Raw genomic sequence first — 18,874 nt, forward strand, 5'->3', positions numbered from 1 at the left:
ATCGTACGTAAAAAAACAACATTCGGAATCATTCAGGTACAAAACTTTTTCGAGGTAAAAGTTCAAAAGGTATGTGTGAATGTCAATTTTCGCGATTTGGTAAGCTGTGTTCTGATTGGTCAAATGAAAAGGTTACCTGACGCGACCTTCCACAAGGTGTTGTTAGACTCAGTAGAGCAGTGTAACGAATAATACTGAGCCTAAGTTTACCTAGACTGACTCACTGTGTGTCTCCTGTACTCGGCATGTGCACTTTTCAGATGGTGTAGGTCAGTGAAGCCAAGGGTCACTACTGTCCTGCAGCCATGAAACTGGACATCGATGTGCTGGCCTCTACTAGCATCAAGCGCAAGAAGCCATGGCCCCAGATTGTGTGGGCGGGGGCAGGTGAGTGGGAACATCATCATCATGTACAGGAAGCATCATGTTAGAAACAATGTACACTGGCCCCACATTTTACTACAACACTTATTATTCTGATTATACTAATCAGCATTGTTAAACATATCAAAGGTCATCATGTAGCTCAGCTAAAACACTTCCAGACTGGGAATGTCTTGTGTCACATACTCATCACAATGGAATTCTGCTGTTGCACACACAAGCAAACTTTATTAACTTATTAGAGGTGGACAAATATAATAGTGCCATTAATATTCACAAAGGTGTTCATCAGTTCCTTGTCTGTTGAACATATATTACTGAATTAAAAATGTACAATGCATACAATTACAAATCTCATTAAAAAAGGCTATGTAATACCAAGCTGAACCCTCATATATATTCAGTGTAGGTTGTTGATTTACATAATAGCAATATCACCCAATACTTTAAGGAAGGTGGAAACGGTGACAGTTGATACCACTGAAATTGTATTTTGACCTTAGGATTTGGAAACAATGATTAAATTTTATAGTAGCTTGAATAGATATTGAACTGTTTTGATCCAATGTCGTAATTCAAAGAATTACATTCTAGGAGAAGGAGAGTCTGTTCCTCCTTGACATTGGGCGTATCAGTGTACTGTATGTGCCATCAGGAAAGACAAAGAGGAAGGTGCCATCATTATCTCCCCTTGTTGGGGAGGCAGTCCATCTCACACATACAAAGAATGGTAAGCATCACCAGGTCACAGCTGAGTAGAATGTTTCTTTTTTGTTTTCTTCTGCCAAGTGTTAGCATTTAATGAACAAGATGGCATAATTCTTACACCCAAGCTTAAGATTGGAGGTTAAAAAATATTAGATTAAATTAAGTGATATGTTTTGTTTAAAGATAGATAGATTAGATAGTAATTGTGTAATTTGTCTTGGAGTCTGTGACATGTACAAACACAGCACAGACTAAAAGAAATACATCAAAATCTGTTTGCACCTTGTCATCCTTTCCAATGTACAGGTCTGTTCCTGGTGGGTCTTCAGCGGTCTGGAGATCTGTTTGTATGGCACAAAGACAGGGACATCCTGAAGATGGTGACGGGACTTGTGAACCTTGTCTCCATAGATAAACTCAAACCAGGTAACACCCTACGTCTGTCCAGCATTGTCGATGCTTTATAGTTGAACTGCTGACTTTAAACAAAATATTGGTGAAATGACCAAATGTCAGAACAATTATAACTGATGCTAACTCCTTTAAATTTGATGAGATTGTGAATATGATTGGCTCATACCTGGATCCACTAGCACAAAACAATCTTAGCACTATGGGCCCCGTTTCACAAAGCTCTCGTGATCCTAAGATCTCGTAACTCTTCTCGTAGCACTCTTACCTCCTATACTGTAACATAGGAGGTACGAATGCTACAAGAAAAGTTATGAGATCTTAGGCTTATGAGAGCTTTGTGAAACGGGTCCATGATGATCATAACTCGCCTACTTATACATAGAGTTATCACAGTAGAAGTGCTGAGGAAATTTTGGGCAAGTGGACCCTGATTTCAACTGAGATGAATCTTGGGAACACTCCATTACTGTGGTCTAATATTCCTCACAGACATGTCCATCCTTTGTTTTAGGCACCAGCAAGTTGGTTGTGGCTGATGACTGTTCCAAGGCTCTGGTAGTTGTCAACTGGTCTCAAATCTTCCTCTGGCAGCAAGACCCTAGTGATAGTTTTGGGTCCACCAAATCAGCCACACTATCAGGGAAATGGACACGTGTGGACGTCCCGAACAAGATTCCCCTGGCGACACCTGAATGCCGAGAGACCAGTGTGACAGCCATCTTCTACTCCAGCCAGGCAAGTGTGATGAAACCTACACATATCACTGACATGAAAATAGTCTTGAAGAGCAAGAGGGGCGGTGGGGCAGCCTAGTGGTTAAAGCGTTCGCTCGTCAAGCCGAAGTCCCGGGTTCGATTCCCACATGGGTACAATGTGTGAAGCCCATTTTTGGTGTCCCCCTCTGTGATATTGCTGGAATATTGCTAAAAGCAGCGTAAAACTAAACTCACTCACTCACTTGAAGAGCAAGATAAATTCAACTGAATCCAGGATTCATGAACTGACATTTGAATACTGTTTAATGCTACAGACCTTACATATCACCAAATTGAAAATGTCTACAGCATGAATGACTTTCAGGTTTTCTCCCTATTGAGGAGACACACCAGGCCACAACTCAAATGTTTTAAGATGATGTCCACTCACTATAAATGCTGATGTGACAAAAACAACCTTTGAGGAGACTGTTTTCTATCAGAACATATCTCTGTGTAGGTTCTTGGTGAGTGCTGCCAGTGTTCGCTGACCTACAACAATGCAGACAAGCTGTGTGTCACCACAGTGTTGTTGAGATTCTCAGAGTTTCACAACATATACAAAGACAGGTAAGGTGTGATACTTGTGTCACTTAGACTGACCTGGTCAGTCAGATGCTATACAAAAGTTACTGTTATCTTATTAAGTTTCAACTTTGACCAAGGCAAGAAATACTTATGTATCAGGTAGCCCAACAGATCTATTGTTTGTTTTTGTAACCCAAACATTTTGTCACTGGAGGTGGTTGTTACAGTCTAGAAATCTGTTATTGTTTTACTTTAAAAAATGGTCAGAATGTTACAATAACTAACATTGCTTCTAAATCAGCTGTGGTGGTACCCATAGCATAGTGGTAAAAGCGTTCAGCTCCTCATGCCAAAGACCCTTGTTAGATTCCCCACATAGGTTCATTGTGTAAAGACCATTTCTGGTGTCCCCTGCTGTGATATTGCTGGAATATTGCTAAAAGCAGCGTAAAACTAGACTCAATCACTCTAAGTGATCCATTTGGATATGAAGGCTCAGCCTAATAAAAGTACTAGAATCTGTACTTTAAAAGAGATCTCACGGTATGGTCTCTCTTTTTAAACTTATCCTATCATATGCTACCACATTATAAGTATGCACACTGGCTCTCTCTTTTGTCGCGACTTGATTGTGAGCGTGGTTTACTTTACTCATCGATTTCTACGGACCCCTAAGAAGAGAAAGAAACAAGTGTAACAAGGAGTGGAGCGATGTAAACTTTTCTCCCTAGGCCTCTCTTGTCCATCCATTCCAGCCCAAGCACTCCATGCTACCCTCATTATAAGACAGCTTCCTAGTTGTCATGAAAAGCATGCAGCATGCTCCACTAGCTACAGTTGCCACGTGACCACCTCTGAATCACCATTTCTCCTTCTTTCCTGCAAGTTCGAGTCTAATCACAGATCACCTGATCACGCTTTGCGGACCGCACCCTCCAGCTCGAGTCATGAACCAGTTTTTCTCCAGACCGGCACTCCATGAATCATGGCTTTATTAGTCTACTCATCAACATTCATCTTCCAAACAGGTTTCTGAGTGCTTCCCGAACTCTGTTGGCTCTTCCAGTCATATGTCTTCAGCACGCGCTTCTGATCACTGAGTGCTTCCTGAACTCTGTTGGCTCTTCAGCACGGACACTGATTTCGTTTGGATCAATCACCTATTATTCTTCTGATTTGTTCACTGGTAAGACCTGTTAGGTCTAGTTCACCACCTAGATGCCACTCTTAGAATTGTTTGCATTCTACTAAACTCACAACTTCAACTACTTCGTTGAGATCCGTTCTCTGCTCAAAGTCTCCTCATCGGGCTTCGTCTTCTCGTCATCATGGGACTTCCAGTTCAGCACATTCAACCCGTCAACCTAGATCTCCTTCACGATCGACTGCTGCCTATCGTTCTAGATCCAGGGATCAACGTTCTCGTTATGACACGTCCCCTCCTTGTTCCCGATCTCCTCAGTGGGTCTCCATTTGTGCGTCTTCACCTGGTTCATCCCCCTCCAGACATAGATATAGCTCTTCAGATAAGAGATCTACTCATCGGGGTTCAGATTACAGATCTCAGCATGCTACAACTTCAGAAGGGGCTCATGCCTCTTCTCGTCTCTCTACTCGGATTTTACCAGATTCTTGGACTCCAGCTCAGGAAATGACACCTCCCTCAGATCTGGCTGCGATGTTGAGTGCTATTACCATTGCTTGGAATCAGCGACAGTCTACTCAATCGGCGGGGAGTGCTCCTACCCCTAGTCCATCTGTTGCGGTGCCCAGTCTTGGTCATCAACCTGAACCTCCATCTCCGTCACGTTCGGATATTGCTTCCCCAGAGGGAAGTCTGGATTTTGTTGACGAACCCCAAGTATTAGCATGGATAGTGGAGAAACTGCATCTCCCTATGTCACGGAACAAGGAGGACTTAGCATATTCTTTCTCCATGAGACAACGGGACTTGGCATCTATTACACTTCAACCACGACCTTGCATTGCTCACGTAGCCACGTCATTGGATCATGCCTTTAAAAGCCTTAAGAGGATTAAGGACGGTCTGTCTTCACCTAGATTCTCCTTATCGGCGTCTCACTCCCATGGGTTTCCAGTCGTTGCCCACTGCATCTTCGGTGGATGAAGATGTCCAAACACTTTGCGGGAAAAGGACTTGTTCAGCATTTTTAGTTGAGGACAGAGAACTGTTTCACATGGAGACAGCTGTTCGTCGCTCCTTACCCTCAATTAACTGCATCATCTCGGCAGTGGACACAGTTGTGGCATCAGCAGAGCATTCATTCTCCGACCAAGATGCTTACATTTGGGGCTGTATGTCCCCTAATATTGGACCAAATCCCATCTGCAAGATTTCTTGAAACAGAGACGGAGTGCCATCTCATCCAGAACCCAGGGGCCAGTGGGAGGTATAGGGCAAGTCCTCTAGTGGCAGTTCCTCCTGACGCGTCCTCCCAAGTCTGACCCGGGGTTGGGACTGGGAAGCAGTCCGCCGTCGAAACAAGGGCACGACTGGGAACTCCCGCCTCCAGCTGTCCCCATTTATGACTCTCCAGTGGGCGGGAGATTAGGCTACCAACTTCCAGTCACCGGGCACTCTCCTCTGACATTGCATCCAGTACATCGCAGTTACCCGGCAGAACAGATCCAGTTTCTTCGCTCCACCATAGGTACGCTTATAGAAAAGTGTTTAGTCCAGTCTCCTGGTCTGGCGCCCAGCACTCCAGGGCTCTATTGCCCCAATCTTTCTGGTTCCCAAGAAAAACTCCACAAAACTAAGACTAATTTTCAACATGAAAATTTTCAATGCCCACTATCTCCAGCGTCCGCCTCACTTCAACATGGTATCGATCGACCCCCTTCGCACCATCCTGAAGAAAGGCGATTTTCTTTTCAGCTTAGACCTACAGGATGCATACCTCCATGTGCCCATTCATCCGGATTATCAGAAATTCCTGCCATCCTGCCGTTTGGAATTTCCACAGCCCCATGGCTATTTACCAGGATCACCAAACCAATCACCAGGTTTCTTCATCACCACGGGGTCGTGTTCGAAAGCTACATAGACGACTGCATTCAGACACAGAGACCCAGTTCATTCTTTTACATCAGTTGGAGTTCAGCATGAGGCTTCTCAAGCAACTGGGTTGGCTGTTAAACGTTGCAAAGTTGGAACTAACACCAACCTAGACACTTCAGTTCATCGGGGCAACTTTCGACACACATCAGGGCCTGATTTTCGTCCCCCAAGACAGATGGATGAAAATACATCATCTCATTCTGTTGGCACTGTCACAGGCCCGGACCTTACGGCAGTGGGAGGAACTTTTGGGCCTCTTGACATCAGCACAAGCATTGACATGGCGGGGACAATTGCAACTACGTCTGTTGCAACGCTTCCTGTGGCCGTATCTCATATCAGAGAATCCCAAGGAGTTGATTCGTCTTCCCGAGCCCTTACGTCCTCTTCTTCAGTGGTGGCTTGTAGAACAGAACGTTTGCGCCAGAGTTTGATGCCATTCATTCCAACGCACCACTTGTTCGTTGACGCGTTGCTCAATGTTGGGGGGCTCACTTTCTTCATCAGCAGACGGCCAGGCTGTGGTCATCCGCAGAACAGAGGTTTCACATCAGTGAGATCGAATTCTTGGTAGTTCTTCTAGCCATTCAGCATTGGGCGAAGGAACTTCGAGTTTCTTCTCTGCTGATCCAGTCAGACAAGTCCACGGTCATCTGTTACATCAACCATCTCGCACCACCGTATCCTTCTGGATCCCTGCTTCCCTGTATTTTCCTGAATATAAGTCTGAACTTGCTGTCTGCCTTATGTTTTGATTGCTTATGGGTTACAACTACTTCACTTAGTTTTATACTAAGACTTGGAGATACTACCACCTTGGTGGTTAGGACGAATCTGGAGCTCGATTCTGTATCACGATGTGGAAGGGTTTGATATTTCATGATTCCTGACCTGACTTTTTGAAGCAATTACATCAGTGAAGTGTGTCACTCCCGAATTCCAGTGGTTTTCGTTGCGTTCCGGCTCCGAAGTTGCCAGGCTCATCCTTTGACTAAGCTTATGTAAAGGAGTCAATTTGATGTTGACTGGAACTGAACGTTAACCCAGGTCTTTCACCCAACCCTGGTCGGTGTCTGTGGGGGTCTTCTCGAAGCAGGAGCTGGCCCGATTATTGTCTATGACTTTAGTTTACGGGGGTACCTTAAAAATCGTGGCAAGGTGATGTCTTACTCACTGAGTTGCATCCTTCTGTTCTTCGGAGGTTGCGGCCAAACACCACATCGCTCGAGAGCACCCATCTCCTTGGGAGACATTGTGCTTGGTAAGCCAAGGAGTTCAGGGGAACTCATCACAAGCATAGGAGTTGCGCCAGTCGTAACAGGCCTCCCTTGTGCATCGTTTTCTACGGTTGTTACCAGTCTACAGTTTCTGCTGTTCACATTGTCAAGACATAGGGCATCTGCATCCCACCGTCCAACCAAGATAGGATAACGCGATGGATTCCCACCCAACCTCCCTGCTATGCAGATTTTCCAAGATTAAGATTATTCTGTGGCTCCAAGAATGAGAATGATGATTCAGAGGTGGTCACGTGGGTAGCTAGTGGTGCATGCCGCATGCTTTGCATGACAACTAGGAAGCTGACTTATAATGAGGGCAGCATGGAGTGCTTGGGCGGATGGACAAGAGAGGCCTAGGGAGAAAAAGTTTACATCGTTCCACTCAGTGTCGAAGCAAGAGAGTAGAGAGCATACCGTGAGATAGGATAAGTATATAAATATACAATTTATAGTTAAAATTTTCAAATCCCAAATATAACATGTTGCTTCAGCCATACACAAACATTCTGTAAATATATAAGCATTTGTACAATCTGTGAAGCCTTTTGGGGGGTCTCATGCCAAAGTGTTTCTGTAATTTTGAGGAAAAAGAGGCTTAAACAATACCATTCACTTCGGAAAAATAGAAGTGCTGGTTTGGGGCTTAGGGACAAGTATTATTATGGGTTGTTTGTAATCACCATGACAACTCTGTCCACAGTGTTCCAAGTTACCACACAGAGTGGAGCTGCATTGAGTACCCTGTACAGAACATTAGCATTGGCTGTCAGCCAATCAAGACGAAGGGAGCCTATGTCACATGCTACTCACATGATGGTCAGGTGATAGCCGTAGCAGCCAATCAGATACGTCCGTCTGACACAAGTCTCCTGTTCTTGTCGCCACTGACTGAGACTGTCCTTGTGTCAGAAATGAAGGACTGTGGCATCCAGAACGCTGACCGGAAGTCTGGCAGGTACGTGTTAGATGCCTCATTAGAAAAGGAAAATTTCAGTATGAATCTATATGTTCCAAAATCAATCAATCAATCAGTAAGCATGGACAAGTATCCATATGTAACCATATAAAAAAATCAATGTATCAGTAAGTATTCTCATCTTGCTTGACAACAGTATAAGGATCTATACTAAACCATCACATCATAATAGATTTAAAAGTTGATATCCATGAAAAGCCTCACATTTTCTGTTACTATTACACATTCCAAGTTTGATCTGTACAGGCCTGGCAACCTATTTGTAAGTTTTTCATTAATGATAGGGCTAAATTCTTTAATAAGTAACAATGAATAGCTATACAACCCTGATTGGACACAGCACTTCACTATTGTTACACAACTAGTTATCAATTAACAAATGTCACACTTACTGATACATGTGTACTTTGAACTGTGTACATGTTGATATATGTTTACACTTACTGATACATGTGTACTTTGAACTGTGTACATGTTGATGTATGTTTACACTTACTGATACATGTGTACTTTGAACTGTGTACATGTTTATATGTTTACACTTACTGATACATGTGTACTTTGAACTGTGTACATGTTGATATATGTTTACACTTACTGATACATGTGTACTTTGAACTGTGTACATGTTGATATATGTTTACACTTACTGATACATGTGTACTTTGAACTGTGTACATGTTGATATATGTTTACACTTACTGATACATGTGTACTTTGAACTGTGTACATGTTGATATATGTTTACACTTACTGATACATGTGTACTTTGAACTGTGTACATGTTGATATATGTTTACACTTACTGATACAGTGACTTTGAACTGTGTACATTTTGATATATGTCAATACTTACTGATACTTTGAACTGTGTACATGTTGATATATGTTTACACTTACTGATACATGTGTACTTTGAACTGTGTACATGTTGATATATGTTTACACTTACTGATACACTGATTTTGGTACATTTTGATACATGTCAATACTTACTGATACACTGACTTTGATACTTACTGATACTTATCAATACTTACTGATGTACTGACTATGATACGTATCAATACTTGTCAATATTTAATGATAGACTGACTTTGATACATATCGATGCTTGTCAATACTTACTGATCACTGACTATGATACATATCAATACTTGTCAATACTTACAGATACACTATGATATGTATCGAAAATTGTCAGTAATTACTGATACACTGACTATGATACGTATCAATACTTGTCAATATTTACTGATACACTGACTATGATACATATCGATGCTTGTCAGTACTTACTGATACACTGACTATGATACATATTGATACTTGTCAATACTTACTGATACACTATGATATGTATCGATACTTGTCAGTACTTACTGATACACTGACTATGATACATATCGATACTTGTCAATATTTAATGATACACTGACTATGATACATATCGAAAATTTCCAGTACTTACTGATACACGGACTATGCTACGTATCGATAATTGTCAATACTTACTGATACACTATGATATGTGTCAAAACTTATCAATACTTACTGATACAGTGACTATGATATGTATCGATACTTGTCAATACTTACTGATACATTGATTTTTGTACATTTTGATACGTCAGTACTTACTGATACACTGACTTTGGTACATAAAGATACTTGTTAATACTTACTGATAAATGATTTTGGTATATATGAGAACCATTCCCAATTTGCAGCTGCTACTGGGTGTCCTCGATGTCCTGGACCTGTGACAATCTGTTTCTTGCATGTATTCTACGGAATGGTTCCATTTGTCTGGTGTCTCGGCTAGGGAGCCAATCACCATACAGACGTCAGGCAACTCCATTGACCTTGGTCCATCTCGCTTCATCCCAATACACCCCGTCATCAGAGTTCAGTAAGTGCTTCTTTGAATCAAGCAAATAGCATGTTTAGAGATATGATTACAGATAAAAATGGTTCTGTTCATATTATGTTTTATGTTGTGGTTATTTCATTCACCTTTCAGAATTATTATCAATGACTGAATTCAATTTTTTTAATTCATAAGTGATTATTGTTTTAAGTGACAAGATCCTTCTGTTTCAGACAAGATGGTGAAACTGAGCCAGTGCTGGACGAACACGGAGATGATCCCCTACAGCAGATATTCTCAGTGTCCACACACCCCTCCCTTCCCATCATCCTCTTCACAGATGGTTACATGGTGACTGTGGTCCAACTGCCATGTGACACAAGATGCATGGCCTTCATGCGTGACCTTGTCTTTGAGTCATCAAAACATCTGAAATGGATACAGGACCAAGAAGGAATTGACTTGACTCTAGCAAGTCCCGTATAACCTACCTGTTGACAAAGCTGAACAAGAAAGAATGGCAAATAGGAAGAGGGAGAGAATGTTAGCGGAGTCAAGATCAAAACCTCAAAGATTGAAAAATTTACGTTACAGTTTTGAAGATTTGACAGGATCTTTGAATGACACTCAGGACAGTGAGGTCAGTGTGGTTTTAGATGATGGCTTTGGTCAGTTTGGTGCTATGCAGAACCTCAGCTCTGGGAAGATCATGTTCGGTGAGCCTGAGATGATGCTGGCAACGGTTGACTCTTCATATCTCAGCATGGCAGAACAGGAGGCTGTAGCTAAGCGAATGCAGGCGGCAAAAGTCGCTCTGTTCATGTCATGGAAGCTTGCTGCATCACACAGCGACATCTGGACATCCGAGTTGGACCGTGTAGCTAAGTCGATCGCACAGAACATGATCAAGATGTTTTCCCTCATCCTGAACTGTCAGCCTGTCAGTGAAATGATAAATCCATCCATCCAATCTCCGGCCATCCAGAACGGCGGCTTGTTCCAGGTGATGACGATGTATCGGCAGATGCTGGACCTGTTGCAGTTTGATGTGCTCCACCAGCACCTCACCCCAGTCTCCCTCCAGCTCATGCACCACACGGCCAAGCTTGTTCTAGAAAGTCCGGGTCTAGACCAGCTCGATCCTAGACTGAAGACCTTGTCAGGATGTTACACGCTGCTCAGGTTCTCAGAGAAGACGTTCAACAAGACCTATGTGTGGCTTCCCAAGTCGGTGTCCTCCAAGCCTTTCACTCCTCGGTCGGGGCTAGGAGGGACTGATCAGTATCAGCAGGGGAGGATTGATGGGGTGGACAACACTGCAGCATCCCAGCTCCTGTCTAAGAGGTGAGGCCTTTCATTTCTGTTGCTATGTACCTAGCTACTGAAACTCAATTTTACAATATGAAAGAAAAACAAAAAGTATTATAAATTCATGAATGTCTGTGTTGATGTCCTGTGTTTTCATAATTAGTCTTGTTTCCTTGCTTACATATGTATATAAAATTTACTTCTTATCAGAATTCCCACTGTTTTGAGGGTGTTTTCCCTATACTGCCAAAGCATGTTTCTGACCTACCAGCGTTTAGAGGGTACTGGCCACTATGGTCATCAGGGGCAGTCTCCTATCCGAGGATGTTGTCCTGTTGAAGTGCTTGGGGTCCACTCCTACTGATGCAGATTAACATCTCCTCATTCTACATAGTGTCTCGCTTGTCATTCAGTACTGGTGTCCAGTAACATTGCTGTGTAATCTGGTTCCAGACTGTCAGCCTCCTGGATGATGCTGTACAAGAACCTGGTACACTTCCAGACCCACCAGTGTCAGGGTGAGGCTGAATACAGACAGGCCCAGAACATCATGTGTCAGATCCAGGAGACCATGCAGCATATGGAGACACCCATACCCCAGCAGCTGTCCCCAGGATCAGTCATGGTGAGTCACCCATACCCCAGCAGCTGTCCCCAGGATCAGTCATGGTGAGTCACCCATACCCCAGCAGCTGTCCCCAGGATCAGTCATGGTGAGTCACCCATACCCCAGCAGCTGTCCCCAGGATCAGTCATGGTGAGTCACCCATACCCCAGAGGATCAGTCATGGTGAGTCACCCATACCCCAGCAGCTGTCCCCAGGATCCAGTCACCCATACCCCAGCAGCTGTCCCCAGGATCAGTCATGGTGAGTCACCCATACCCCAGCAGCTGTCTCCAGGATCAGTCATGGTGATCAGATCATGGTGAGTCACCCATACCCAGCAGCTGTCCCCAGGATCACCATGGTGAGTCACCCATACCCCAGCAGCTGCCAGGATCAGTCATGGTGAGTCACCCATACCCCAGCAGGATCAATCATGGTGAGTCACCCTTACCCCAGCAGCTGTCCCCAGGATCTGACACCCATCACCCATACCCAGCTGTCACCCAGGATCAACCATGGTGAGTCACCCATACCCCAGCAGCTGTCTCCCAGGATCAGTCATGGTGAGTCACCCATCCCCAGCAGCTGTCCCCAGGATCAGTCATGGTGAGTCACTCATACCCCAGCAGCTGTCCCCCAGGATCAGTCATGGTGAGTCACCCATACCCCAGCAGCTGTCCCCAGGATCAGCCACGGTGAGTCTAGCACCCATACCCCAGCAGCTGTCTCCCAGGATCAGCCACGGTGAGTCTGACACCCATACCCCAGCAGCTGTCTCCCAGGATCAGCCACGGTGAGTCTAGCACCCATACCCCAGCAGCTGTCAGGATCCCAGGATCAGCCACGGTGAGTCTAGCACCCATACCCCAGCAGCTGTCTCCCAGGATCAGCCACGGTGAGTCCCATACCCCAGCAGCTGTCACCCATACCCAGCAGCTGTCTCCCAGGATCAGCCACGGTGAGTCTAGCACCCATACCCCAGCAGCTGTCTCCCAGGATCAGCCACGGTGAGTCTAGCACCCATACCCCAGCAGCTGTCTCCCAGGATCAGCCACGGTGAGTCTAGCACCCATACCCCAGCAGCTGTCTCCCAGGATCAGCCACGGTGAGTCTACCACCCATACCCCAGCAGCTGTCTCCCAGGATCAGCCACGGTGAGTCTAACACCCATACCCCAGCAGCTGTCTCCCAGGATCAGCCACGGTGAGTCTAACACCCATACCCCAGCAGCTGTCTCCCAGGATCAGCCACGGTGAGTCTAACACCCATACCCCAGCAGCTGTCTCCCAGGATCAGCCACGGTGAGTCTAACACCCATACCCCAGCAGCTGTCTCCCAGGCTCTTCTGGTTTATGTAAAATTTTGTCACAGGTCATGATAAACTACACTTAAGGTTTCTTCCTGACAGCACTAAACAGAGAAAAGCTCCAGCAGATAAATTCCGGCCAAGTTAATAATTAAGAGGCTTAAACTAGTGCTTTAGTTTCTGTAGATTCTTTATTATATCTGGTGTTGATACTGGTGTTATTGATGTTGTAATTGTTGTAGGTGACAAACACAGCCTTGATGGCCACCACACACAGGCTGTGAATGCATGGAGCAAGCAGCTCAAGGCTATCGGAGGTGAGTGCAACATCAGACTCGAGATGAGGGTTATCTCAAATAATTGATAAGTAGATTATTCTTAATTTATTTACTGTTTTTAGGCTATCAGCTTTTACATGATGAATTGACAAACCTTTCAGATGCCAGTAATTGCATCAGGCAAGATACTCACAATTTGCTTTATAAAGACTCTGGCATCTGCACCCAAACACTGCTTTGAAAGAAGCGAGAAGTCAACTCTGTCATTAAGGATGTCACTGGGACCCAATTCTTCAGTTGTGACAGATGTCTAGTTGAAGGAATACAGATTCAAGCTTATGTTAATGTACTCCTGTTCTTCAGCCAAGGAGGACAGTAACAAGGCTGCCCGACTGCTACACTCTCTGCTGTATACATACCTGATACGAGGGGAACTACTCACCGCCGTCGACTTTGTAGACAGCCTCATTCTGAGAGCCAATGTCCCAGTAGGAGTGGACCCTGAGCACTTGAACAGGACAACATCCTCGGATAGTAGACTGCCCCTGATGACCATAGTGGCCAGTACTCTCAAAACACTGGTAGGTCAGAAACATGCCTTGGCAGTATAGGGAAAGACACCCTCAAGACACTGGTAGTTCTGTTAAGAAGGAATTTTTAAGTAGGGGAAGATAACTCTGGGCTACATAGTGATTAAGTCTGAAAAAACTGATTGGTCAGATATAAAGGGTTTTTGTGAGGGGGATAACTCTGTGGCTGCATAAACTGTGAAGCCATTATTAGGTCAGAGATAAAGGATTTATATAGGGGAGATAACTCTGGGCTACATGGTGGGCTACGTAGTGATGAACTGATAGGTCAGACTCAGGTATGACATTCTTTTTCATAGAGATTGTCCTTGGGGTACATATATGCATTTTCTGCCGCTGAAAATGTCATGTGACAGTTGTATCAATGTTTAATAAAAATATTGTACAATAAATAAAATCTTTTTTATTTATTATACCGCCCCCACCACGTGGAGTTACCTTCCTGCTACACATGCCCAGCCAACCAGGTAAGCACCCAGGCCCGTATCATCATTCAGCCTCCTGTTCTATTACCTTTGAGACCGGACATTCTCACTCAGAATGGCTCGCCATACCCCAATCCAAGGATTCAGTGGGTGGCTTGGCCTCTCTCAGGTCTAGCCTCTAGGCACGCGGAATTCCTGCAGCAGTTTCACACACAATTCTGGCTTCGAGGCAGGATTCGACAAATGTTCAGTATGAGGATAGGTGGTCCTGCTATACGCTTAGTCAGAGTTTTGGAGTTTCTGCAGTCTCGTTTGGAAGAAGGCTTGGTGGCTTCGACCATTCGTGTCTACTCCACCACTATTTCCACTTTTCACACCCGTGTCGATGGTACTCTTCTGGGGCAGCACCCTTTAATTCAGCTCTTCCTAGCTGGCGTGGATCAGGTTCGACCTGCTCTCAGACGTACCAGCCCACTTTGGGATTTGTCATTCGTGCTAGATTGGCTGTCCGGTCCTACTTTCTCACGTCTATCGGCTATTTCCATTCAGCTGTTAACATGGAAGGCCGATTTCCTGGTGGCGGTGACATCTGGGAGAAGGGTTGGTGATTTACATGCCATGTCTGCAGACCCGGCACTGACGGTGTTCCATCCCGATCGCGTCAGTATTCGCCTCCCGGATAGTTACCGCCCAAAGATCGATCACGCTTTCCATGTGACAGCTCCTATCGAACTTCCTACTCTTACCCAGCCTTCCACATTGGGGACCTCTGCAACAAGCACTCACCCGTTGGATGTCGATAAGACCCTCAAAGTCTATATCAAACGAACACAAGGGATCCATACGGGTACCCATCTGTTCTGCTGTTACGGTGGCGTGAAGGCTGGGGCTCCTGCCAGCAAACAGACAGTTTCTGGCTGGCTTGTGTGGGTTATTTGTGCTGTGCTGTGTCCTCTACGATTTCTCCCTATCAGATCACCTCCCATAATGCCTCTCGCGGAAGCTTTGGGGACACGTGACAGGTGAGTGTTATGGCGTGAGTAACTTTTTGTAATTACGAGATCGCTATTTATTTGTACTGTGCCAGAATTCCCTCCTCCCTAGCGTCCGGTCTTTGGGAGTCTGTGCATATATGTACCCCAAGGACGATCTCTATGAAAAAGAATTAGATAAACCTGTAGAGGTTTCCAGTTCTTTGAAGAGAATCGTCCTTGGGGTAGGGCCACCCGCCTCCCCGCAATTCTGTTTATGATTTGTTCAGGAGAAGGAATGATGATACAGGCCAGGGTGCTTACCTAGTTGGCTGCGCATGTGTATCAGGGAGGTAACTGGTGGGGGCCGTATAATAAATAAAAAAGATTTTTATTTATTGTACAATAATTTTTTTTAAACATTGATACAGCTGTCACATGACATTTTCAGCGGCAGAAAATGCATATATGTACCCCAAGGAAACCTCTACAGGTTTATCTAAATTTTGTGTTGGGGAGATAACTCTGGGCTGCAGTACCAAGTACCAAGAAGACACTGTTAGGTCAGATACTTATGGATTGAGCGTGATCCATGTATTTCTAGCTTCCCCATACTAATTACCCATGTGTCTAATGTCTGCAGTTTGCATAAAACAGTTCAGCATCCAGGTTTTACTCCCAACCTAATTTTGACAAGTTGTTATATGACCATAATAAAGAGACTGCCCAGCTTACTTCTTCACTTATTCATACAAAGCCAGGGTGTCATCATTATTTGACTACATCAGTAGGTGATGACATTACAAGTGTAGTTAAATTCCCTCTTTGGCATTTTTCCTTGGTTGTGCAGATAACATGAGTTTGCAATAGGCATTGATAGGGGTTTCAAATTTCACCTACACATGTTGTGATCTCAAACTCTGTGAAGTCACTCTAAGTCTCTGCAAATATGTTCATAAGGCTTGTGTTTTTATTCACTATGCTTTTGAGTCAGGTTTATATTCTTAATACTGTAGGTTGATCGTGACGATATGGCTGAGATATTGCCGATGTGACGTTAAATATTAACTCACTCACTCACTGTAGGTTGAATGATGAAAGTTCAGAATCATACACAGATCAACAATTTCTTAAAAGATTTATACGTTCAAATGAAAGAATAAAAAGCTTTTTTTCTAATTTGGCAGGCATTTGACAGTCCAGACATGGTTCCGTGTATCCGGGACAAGAGTATCCGGCAGCTGGTACAGACCATGGCACGCTTCATGGCAGCGTACTTCTCCAACCAGACAGTTTACGTCTTCCCTCCCCACAACCCACAGCCTCTACCTGCCATCCACTTCCATGCAGCTGTTGTCAGTATGTACACACAACCTTACTGTGGTGTTCGTTAAACTTGCTTCATTACTTATATTATCTTCACCTCTTCTCATGCAGTTTCAGTTTTTGTTGTGGGGTTAAACCTGTTATAATGTATCTGCCCTTAGACATCAAGTCTCACTTATTGTTATGATTGTATGCACTGTGGTTGTTTTCTGAGCAAGTAAATTTGCATTTCATGGAAAAAAATTGTAGTGGCTTCAGAGGCTGGAGGGCGGTGGGGTAGCCTAGTGGTTAAAGCGTTGGCTCGTCACGCCGAAGACCCGGGTTCGAATCCCCACATGGGTACAATGTGTGAAGCCCATTTCTGGTGTTCCCCGCCGTGAGGTTGCTGGAATATTGCTAAAAGCGGCGTAAAACCAAACTCAGTGAGTCAGAGGTTGGATGTCATACTTAGGAGATAAACCTAGTGTGTTTGAAAATCAGAGACATGTTTTACTGAATTGATGGCGACTAAATTTCAATTGGAACCCGAACCGTGGCGTGAGGTTTCAATTGATATATTTAGTCAGCCATCAATTCAATAAAGCATGTCTCTGATTTTCAAACACCTAGGAATTATCTCCATTCTACCATGAACCATTTAAAATCGAACTTCCTCGGCTCTGCGAGGAAGACACTGCGTAATCCGGCATGGGACGAGGCGAATTGAACTCGTCTGTGAAGGGGGCGGTAGGTGCCGTTAGGTATTTTTAAACATTACAACATAACAATATTCTGTCCAAAGAAATCAAACTACTGTTTATTCAATGCAATTGTGTAATACCGAGATCTTGGGTTTTTCATCCCAACTCCACACGACTAAAACCAGCCTATTGTTTTATGTGCCGTGAAACTGTACCCCCTGGCGCACTATAATGGAATCGTCTGACCTACTTATTTTCTTGAAGTAGACAGTTACGCATAACAGTTTGAAATGGCGGACGAGCCAGTGTTTACATTTTGCGAAAGGTTGAAATTTGAAGTGACAGTGGGCAATACTTGACTGACTGTCGAATCTGAACCCTGCAGAATCGAAGAATAGATCCTTTCCTGATCAACCTACACGACCTGTAACTCATCAAAGACTGTTGATTTTTATGACGGCCGATCATGATTTCCACGTACTGCCTCCACCCGACATGCGACAAAGGGTGACAGTGCTGCTGCTTAGTGTACATCGCGACTAACTTGTGATTCCTTGGAACTTTGTTTTCTTCGTTTGGGACTGGACTGTGTCCAGCGTTTTTCAAAGTAGATGAACATAACAGTGACAACCTTGAGGGAAGGTGGCAGAGAGCAGAATTTTTTTGTGAACTATGCAACGGGATATGATGGAGTATGACTATGAGTGGCATAAATGTGGTGTTTCGCCAGACCGTTAGATCTATCTTGCAAACTTCCCATTCTAAACGGAATTAAATATACCATTTACCAGGTAGGTAAATGTTTACTAATGTTTTGCTGCATATTTTGTATAAATAGGGATGTATTTTTACAAGGCTTTCTGATTTATATGTTAGATATTGTTTTGTTTATGTTTGGGGCTGTGTATTGTAACTGAGTTTGAATATTTTAATAATAGAAGGTAATATGATAGTGAGGTTCCTAAGTAATTGGGAGGAGGAGGAATCATATAATTGTATTTTCGAGTTTAAATAAATGTTTTATCAGCATTTCCATCTCATCTGTTGTGTTGATATTAGTCATGTTGGTGGTCAAGCTGAAGTAGTGCGGCAGTGTTCTATCGTCGTGCGCAGTGAAGCGCCAATGAAATCAAGCATTTTTAATCCAAAAATTTCCAATTGCCTATGTGGAATATTCGAAAGTCAGCATCAAAATCCATGGAGTTGTTGTTTTGATCCGCCATCATTGTGGTCAAACGGAAGTAGTTCTCACAATAAGATTTGTCAATGCGCGGTGAAGCGGCCTTACAATCAGATGAGCGTCAATCCACAATTGATGCTGTCTGATTTTTCTGAACAACCATCAGAATCTAGTATTTTCTTGATTCATGGTAGAATCTGCGGTA

General features: G+C 44.0%; 1 protein-coding gene across 1 annotated transcript in view; it reads left to right on the top strand.

The window, feature by feature from the left end:
* Positions 1-305: 305 nt before the first annotated feature.
* Positions 306-18,874, top strand: part of LOC124258189 — a 49,275-nt gene continuing 30,706 nt past the window's right edge. Inside the window, 16 exon segments of the mRNA XM_046692245.1 lie at positions 306-383; positions 979-1,114; positions 1,399-1,518; positions 2,018-2,241; positions 2,722-2,831; positions 7,852-8,106; positions 9,858-9,952; positions 9,955-10,039; positions 10,231-10,472; positions 10,474-11,341; positions 11,759-11,974; positions 12,119-12,232; positions 12,410-12,564; positions 13,462-13,536; positions 13,861-14,078; positions 16,671-16,842. Coding sequence (XP_046548201.1) covers positions 306-383; positions 979-1,114; positions 1,399-1,518; positions 2,018-2,241; positions 2,722-2,831; positions 7,852-8,106; positions 9,858-9,952; positions 9,955-10,039; positions 10,231-10,472; positions 10,474-11,341; positions 11,759-11,974; positions 12,119-12,232; positions 12,410-12,564; positions 13,462-13,536; positions 13,861-14,078; positions 16,671-16,842 — 3,163 coding nt within the window.

The sequence above is a fragment of the Haliotis rubra genome, unplaced genomic scaffold (genome assembly GCF_003918875.1).
Source record: "Haliotis rubra isolate DU_JTF1 unplaced genomic scaffold, ASM391887v1 Scf686, whole genome shotgun sequence".
NCBI classification, from domain to species: Eukaryota; Metazoa; Mollusca; class Gastropoda; order Lepetellida; family Haliotidae; genus Haliotis; species Haliotis rubra.